The sequence below is a fragment of the Barbus barbus genome (assembly GCF_936440315.1).
Source record: "Barbus barbus genome assembly, chromosome: 19".
In the NCBI taxonomy this organism is placed as follows: domain Eukaryota; kingdom Metazoa; phylum Chordata; class Actinopteri; order Cypriniformes; family Cyprinidae; genus Barbus; species Barbus barbus.
The window spans coordinates 310,610-319,162 of record NC_136747.1 but is presented as its reverse complement, the minus strand read 5'-3'; the positions used below and the strand labels follow the sequence as shown (position 1 = coordinate 319,162).

At 40.1% G+C, this 8,553-nt stretch overlaps 1 protein-coding gene across 1 annotated transcript; it reads left to right on the top strand.

Annotated features, from left to right (window-relative positions):
* The first annotated feature begins 338 nt into the window (after nt 1-338).
* LOC306885215 (uncharacterized protein) lies at nt 339-2,011 on the top strand. Its single transcript, XM_079441606.1, has 3 exons — nt 339-461; nt 583-862; nt 958-2,011. The coding sequence occupies exons 1-3, from the start codon at nt 370-372 to the stop codon at nt 1,606-1,608; spliced, it is 1,023 nt and encodes a 340-aa protein (XP_079297732.1). The 5' UTR covers nt 339-369; the 3' UTR covers nt 1,609-2,011.
* The last annotated feature ends 6,542 nt before the right edge of the window (nt 2,012-8,553 follow it).

Genomic DNA, 8,553 nt, shown 5'->3' with positions numbered 1-8,553 from the left:
GAACGTGGTAGAGGACGGGCACCCCTTCTGAGAGGTGGTCGTGGGCCTCGTTTGAGAGGTGCGGGGGAACGTGGTAGAGGACGGGCACCCCTTCTGAGAGGTGGTCGTGGGCCTCGTTTGAGAGGTGCGGGGGAACGTGGTAGAGGACGGGCACCCCTTCTGAGAGGTGGTCGTGGGCCTCGTTTGAGAGGTGCGGGGGAACGTGGTAGAGGACGGGCACCCCTTCTGAGAGGTGGTCGTGGGCCTCGTTTGAGAGGTGTGGGGGAACGTGGTAGAGGACAAGGCCACGGACCAAGACAGCGGCAGCAACAGCATAGAGTGTCCAATGAAATTCGGGCAATAGTTGTAGACCATGTCATAAATCATGGCATGACAATGACTGAGGTGGCTACAATGATACAACCAAACCTCAGAAGGTCAACCGTGGCCTCAATAATCAGAACTTTCCACAATGAGAACCGGTAAGTTATCAGCATGCACTAAACATTATGCTACTCTCAATTGTCAAATGACTTCATACCAATGTGTATCACAGAATAGGTGATGTGACCAAGTGTCTTCTTACTCTAATGTTCCCTGTAGAATTGTGACCAGGCCAAATAGTGGAGGCAGAGGCAAAATTCTAACTGACCAACAAGAGCAGGCTGTGGTCGATTTGGTTCGGGCCAGAAATGATATTCGCCTTACAGAAATTCGCCAGCATATCTTGGACAATGAAGACATGTTCTATGTGGGATCCATAAGTTTGCCGACTATTGCACGCATACTGAAAAGGCACCATGTATCTATAAAACAACTATACCATGTGCCTTTCGAAAGAAATGCAGACAGAGTGAAGCAAATGAGGACTGAGTATGTTCAGGTAAGTACAGTTTCAAGATGGCTGTTGTAAAAACATTCCCAAAAATTCTACATTGTACAGTAATCTCTAAATCTCTTTCCAAAATGTATTTTTAGAGGGTGATGGAGCTGGATGCTGATGACGACCATCACAAATTCATATATTTGGATGAGGCAGGTTTTAATCTGGCCAAGACAAGGAGGAGAGGTCGGAATTTCATTGGCCAGCGGGCAACCATCCAAGTACCTGGACAACGTGGGGCCAACATTACCATGTGTGCGGCTATATCAGAAGATGGTGTGGTGGGACGCAGACCTCATATTGGACCATATAATGCAGCTCTCCTTGTCACCTTTCTTGATGAGCTCGATCAGGTTTGTAGAGCTGAAGGTGTGACCTATGTCATTGTGTGGGACAATGTCAGGTTCCATCATGCTCATGTGGTGCAAGCATGGTTTCAGGCCCATGCACAATTTACCACCCTGTATTTAGCCCCACACTCTCCCTTCCTTAACCCGATTGAGGAATTGTTCTCCGCATGGAGATGGAAGGTTCATGATAGGCACCCTCATGAACAAGTCACTCTTCTCCAGGCCATGGATGACGCCTGCCATGACATCACAGCAGACCAGTGTCAGGCCTGGATTGGCCATGCCCGAAGGTTTTTTCCAAGATGTTTGGCTAATGAAAACATCCATTGTGATGTAGATGAGAACCTGTGGCCAAATCCACAACACAGAGTTGATGACAATGTAGAAGTACAGTAATCGCTCCTGTTTTGTTTCTTACAGTACAAGCAAGTTGAGGAACACTGCATTTGATGTTTTACAGTACTGTTTTTTCTTTTCTATTTCATAGCTAATTACTGTATTTTTGCTTTGATTCAAATAAATCTATGTTGTGATTGTACTGTAGTGTTTTGCATCAATATATTACAAACTTTGTTCAATGATTCCACTGTGTCTGTAGTATTCTCTCTACTCCTGCAGTACTTTTACAGAGATGTATTTACTGTACATGTAGTACCATAATGAAACCTGTATCACCTATTTTGTTCTACTATATTTAATGATTGTACGAACAATGACAGTGAAACTATTGGTTGCTTGTGTGTGGGTGATCTATAGTTATGTTTCAATGATATTTCACAGTAAATTTGTTTTTTGAACCAATGATTGTGACTTCTTTAAAGATGTGAACGCACAATGCAATGTTTTGAACTTTAGACCGCCTGTGTTACAAGTGATAACCGTTTTGAGTTTTGTGTCTAGAGTTGTGAAAAATGACATCAAGGTTCTGAAAATAGTAGCAAAGTGATTCTAAAAAAACTGTAAAATTAGTTAAAACCTAACTAATTAAAAATTAGCGAGTGAGTGTGCGTGTGTGTGTGTGTGTGTGTGTGTGTGTGTGAGTGAGTTTTTATATACCGGGGGGGACTTAACCCTGAATACACACAGACTCATGGGGACTTGTGTCATGGTGGGGACCTAACTGAGGTCCCCACGGGTAAACAAGCTTATATATCACACAGAATGAAGTTTTTTTAAAATCTAAAAATGCAAACAATCTCCTGTGAGGGCTAAGTATTTTGGGCCAGAGCCCCCCTACCCTTTCTCCAGGTCCCTCACCGCCCCCCATCAATTAAAACAGTCTAATTGTCTTCACTGAACATTACAGTTGATTATTACTTTGTTTATAATAAGGACTGTTATTTTTACAGTACCATTCAAATGTATGGTGTCATTATGATTTTTTTTTTTTAATAGAAATGGTTAATTTAAGGATCCATTGAATTGATCAAATAAGACAGTGAAGTACTTTTTTACAGTGAAATATTTGAAAATAAGTGTAATAAGACTAATTTAAGCTTAGTTTTTAAGTATGTTGGTGATTTTCATTACAACAGCTTCAATGATGTTGAGATCTGATATACCTTGCCCCAAATTTAAAGAGACTTGATAAAAAAATATCCTGTTTAGAATATTTCCACATGCAGGGAAAAAAAAAAAAAAAAGTTTGGTTTGTTCTTCTGTTCCTGGAACTCTTGAACACCCTTTTACTGATGTCATGGATGTTTTCAATTAGCTTTCAGTGAAAAATAATATTTATCCCTTAGTTTTAGAAAATACCCTTTTTTTAAAGAATATATTGAATTTCCTTTTTTTCCTGATATAGTAGACATGGTAATTTTGGTGGGTAAATACCACATTTACACTTGAAAATGTAAGAAATAGAAGCCCTCTTTTAATATATTTCATAAATTCCTTGACAATATTTCAAAGTTTGCTTACAAATACTTCAAAGTACAACCCCAATTCCAGAAAAGTTGGGCTGTTTTGTAAAATGCTATAAAATCACGAATCTGTGATTTGTTAGTTCTCTTTAACTTTTATGACAGAAGTACAAAGAAAATATTTCCAATGTTTTTGCTGACCAACATAAATGCATTTTATAAATATAAACAAATTTTGATTTTGATGGCTGCAACACACTCCAATTAAGTTGGGACTGAGGGAAAATAAAAATGAAAAGGCTTTAAAATATCAAAATTTAAATATTTTGAAACAGCTCACAGTAAGCAGGTGGACAGGTAACATATGCCAGGGTATCATGTGTGGGTATAAAGGATCATCTCAGTCTCGGTCATGGCTCATCGCTTTGTGCCAAACAAATAAAAAAATCACATTTCTCAGTGCAAAATCACAAAGAATTGAGGTCTTTCACCAACTACCATACTGTGAAAAGATTCAGGGAATCCAGAGAAATCTCAGTCTGACTGTAGGGCAAAGCAGAAAAGCTCAGGTGAATTTGCATGACCTTTGAGCCCTCAGATGGCATTGCATGAAAAACTATCATGCTGCAGTGTTAAATATAGCCACATGGGCTCAGGAGTACTTCACATAACTGCTGTCACTTAACACAGTCTGCTGCTGCATCAAGAAATGCAACTTGAATCTCTTTTACTCAAGGAGAACGCTATCAATTTTATGCAGTGACAACACTGGATTCTCAGGACCAGAGACCAAAGGGACCATATTCATCAGCGACAGATTCAAAAGCACACATCTGTCATGGTACGGAGGCGCAGCAGTGCAAACAGCATGGGTGACTGGCATATGTGTGCCATTAACATGGTGTCACGGTGCACACAGCAGGGAGGAACAAGAACGGCATACGAGGACGTAAACTCAAATAGCATACTTTACTGACGACATCAAGACATGGCAGGACAAGGCAAGGCTGACACAGACAGGAACACCGGGGAGTAACGAGTAGACCAGACCAAATAACATGTCACAGACAGGACTATAAATACACAGGTAAAGTAACGAACACGGCTGGACAAGGATAAACTACTAATCACATAACAAGGACAGGAACCAAACCAAATATGGGCATGAAAACACAGGGAGCACGTGGAAACAAGACACACACAACAGAGGACTGACACATGGAGGCATATATTGGTATTGTACAGAGACATAGACTGCCATCAAGATGACGTCTTTCGTGGGAAGTCTATAGTTATTAGATCAAGATAGCGCTCTTTCTGCATGTGCATGTGACTGGCTGGCCAGCAGATCTGTCTCCTATTGAACATGAAAAGAAGAATCAGACAACGATGACCACAGATTGATGGGCATATCTAGTGAGATTGGGCAAAATTTTGCTCACAAAACTTTTAAGAATTAGTATCCTCAATTCCCAAACAATTAAACATTGTAATTAAAGGGAAACATGCCTATTTTGGAGTGCGTTGCAGCCATCAAAATCAAAATGAGTTTATATTTACAAAATAAAATTTGGCCTGTATAAACATTGGATATTTTTCTTTGCACTTCAGTCAATTAAATATAGGTTAAAGAGAATGAACACATAACATCTTTTTGATTATATGGCATTTCACAAAACGTCCCAACTTTTCTGGAATTGAGGTTGTAGAAAGATGAGAAATATATGCTTCTCATTTTCAAAATAGTTATTATTTTAGTGCAGTCCTGATTTATATCTTTCTTATATCAATTAAATAATTACATTTATACTTTTATCAATTCAATTAAAAATAGTGCTTTTGTCATTGAGGTGTGCCAGCTATAATAATAAAAAGAATAAATATTTCTTGAGCAACAATCAGCATGATTTCTGAAGGATCATGTGACACTGAAAGCTGGAGAGTAATAGAGCTTTAGCATGAGAGGAAAATGCATTTCAAAATTTATTCAAATAGAAAGGCATTCATGACATTTGATTTGACTGGACTTGAAATTTTATCATAATTTTCCCAAGAAGAAAAAAGCCACGTGAATATAAATTAGGCAATATTAATGTGCGTTGAATGAACTCTTTAGATATTTGTCAATCAGCAAACAAAAAGCATGAATTTTTCCAAAGAATAAAAAGCATCTCGTGCTTTATGGTGTCTAAATGCATATTGGTTTCTGCGAACACTAAAGTAAAGAGTCGCTCTGGAAATGAAACGCAGTCTAGTCTAGAAGCGGTATATTACAGTTTTTGCCCGTTGCTTGAACACATTTTGCAAAACTTCGCTCATTGTGCCAAAACTCTAAACACAAGTAAACATGACACAACACTGGGAAATATACCATTCACATCTGTGCCAAATTGAAACTCTACTCTCAAAACCTAAACTCTGCTATCAAAACCTAACATTCCTTTGTCAAAATGTAACTCTGTTGACAAAATGACACATACTTGCATCATATGCAAACACTTTCAGATCAGGGGGAACACACTAGTCTACTTTATATAAAACACTGCAGTCTTTGATTTTCAGTGTTTATTCAGAAGGCATATTTTCAAACAACCAAAAAAGCAAATAGGCCTACTCAATATTGTACATTGCAGTACCATGAATTCAGATAAAGCTAAAAAAAAAAAAAATTGGCGGGCATGTGGTTGGCGGTCATATACACGCCATCTCCAAGCCGAAAAAAATTCCTCTATAGGGTTTAAAAATGGTGAGTAAGGGGGCAAGTATACCACTTCAAATTGATTGTGGTTGGTGAACCAGGCCTGGACCAGAGCAGCCCGATGGAAACTGACATTATCCCATATCACCACAAACCTGGGCTGATCTGGTCTGTTCTGTACAACTATATTATGGAGAGCATCTAGAAATGTGAGTATATGTTGGCTATTGTATGGACCTAGTTTTGCATGATGATGCAGAAGCCCTCGAAGGCTTATGGTGGCACACAATGTGATATTTCCCCCGCGCTGCCCTGGGACGTGCACAATTGCCCTTTGGCCAATTACATTACGACCCCGTCGTCTTGTTTTGCTCAGGTCGAATCCAGCTTCATCAATGAAAATGAATTCATGAGGCTGTGCAGCTCCATCCATGGCCAAGATTCTCTGTAAAAAAAATAAAAAAAAGAGAACATATTACTGTACTACAGTGCTACACATACAGAACCCTCAGGTACCTGTGTAGCTCTCAGAATGGATCCATGTGGTACTGATATGGTACATATTCAGCTGCTACCGGATTTCACCAATACTGTATTGTAAATGTAAAGGACAGTTACACTTACCCGTACATATTCAGCTCGAAGTCCTTTGACCCCGTTACTGTTCCTCTCAAATGGGACTCTGTAGAGCTGCTTCATGGTGATGCTGTGTTTTCCCAAGATGCGTCTGATGGTGGTGATGCTCACATGGTTTATGTGGTTGAACACTTGCCTGTCTGCAAGTATTTTCTGTCGTAGCTGGTGGAGACGGATGGCATTGTCTGCCCTCACTAGGTCCACAATGGCAAGTTCCTGCTGTTGTGTGAACAGGCGTTGGCGTCCTCCCCCAGAAGGTCTTCGAGTCATTCTAGAGAAATACAACCACATATTGTCATCGGTTTGCTTATTTTTCTTACAGTACTTTACTGTATATATTGTATCATCCACTGTACAACACTGTACTTCAATATAAGTAATCATGGTATGTTTCACAAAAACTACCACTTTGGCTGCAAAAGGAGCATTAGCACCCTGCAATACCCTGTACACTTGATATGGTAATGTGATATACTGTACAACAGTGCTATAAAAACCATCTGAGTAGAGTAGAAGGTAGAGAGGTGAAGACATACCTGTATTCTAGTCGGAATGTTCTTCTTACAGATGCCACTGTGAAGCGGCTTAGATGTGGGTGGACTCTCTGCCCAGCTTCCCTCATAGTCAGGCCATGGTTGATGACATGGTCCACCAAAGTTGCTCTTATATCATCAGAAATATGGGTCCGTGCATGGCCTCTTCGACCTCTTCCTCCTCCTCCTCCTCCTCCTCCTCCTCTTCTTCCTCCTCCTCCTCCTCCTCTTCCTCCTCCTCCTCCTCTTCCTCCTCCTCCTCCTCTTCCTCTTCCTCTTCCTCTTGCTCTCCCTCCATCCATGCTTGCAAAGTTCTTGAAATGGCTAAACCGAGGGCTTTTTGTAGTTGGCTAATTGGTGTTCAGTTTTGCAAGTAAGTGCCTTCAGGTGTGTATTTGAGTGGTTGCAATTACCCGATGTGTTTTGTATTTTGGATACATGTGTTTTCCAAATGGCACCCTGAGATTTCATTTTTGAACGAAGTGTCTTATGTATGAAATAGAGTGTAGTATGCAGGACCATGTGTGTTGCATAAAGGAGTAAGTGTGTTGCATAATTGCAACTAGAGTGCAAAGCAGCGCTTTTGTTTAAGGTATGAGTACATGTGTTTGAGGTATGGTAACAAAAGCTTCAAGTTGTGTTACTTTAGTCTAATCATGGGTCTATAGTGTTCAAGCAACGGGCAAAAACTGTAACACTGCTGCACCGGGCGCCTTCACCAAACGCCCCCCAAGAACAGCAAAGCGCCCCCTCTTTCAAAAATACTGCTTCCAGCGCCCTCCGATGCTCTCCGTAGAAAACCTACGCCTATGAGAGTCCCCATAAGGATAGCGAAACAAGTGTGTGTGTGTGTTGTGTGTGTGTGAGTGTGTGTGTGTGTGTGTGTGTGTGTGTCAGTGTGTGTGTGTGTGTGTGTGTGTGTGTGTGTGTGTTGTGTGTGTGAGTGTGTGTGTGTGTCTGTGTGTGTGAGTGTGTCAGTGTGTGTGTGTGTGTGTGTCAGTGTGTCAGTGTGTGTGTGTGTGTGTGTGTGTGTGTGTGTGTGTGTGAGTGTGTGTGTGTGTGTGTGTGTGTGTGTGTGTGTGAGTGTGTGTCAGTGTGTGTGTGTGTGTCAGTGTGTGTGTGTGTGTGTGTGTGTGTTGTGTGTGTGAGTGTGTGTGTGTGTGTGTGTGTGTGTCAGTGTGTGTGTGTCAGTGTGTGTGTGTGTCAGTGTGTGTGTGTGTGTCTGTGTGTGTGTGTGTGTGTGTCAGTGTGTGTGTGTGTGTCTGTGTGTGTGTGTGTTTTACACAGACAAAATGTTTTTAAAAATGTAAGTGATATGCATTTTATGATTTATTTATTTTTTTCCTGAACAATATTAACAGTTATTCACAAAATGGAGAAACCATATTTGATCAATAATAAATAAGCTTTAATAGATATCCACACAGCACAACATCTGTCAATGTAACATCATAAAAATAAAACCAACAATAAATATTTAAAAGTCATATATTAAATAAACATCAAAAGTCGTATATTAAATAAATATTAAATACTTTAAATAAGTACAATTAAAACATCTATTTAAAACAACAGTTATTCCAAAGTTCAACTTAAACTTAGCAAGGATAAC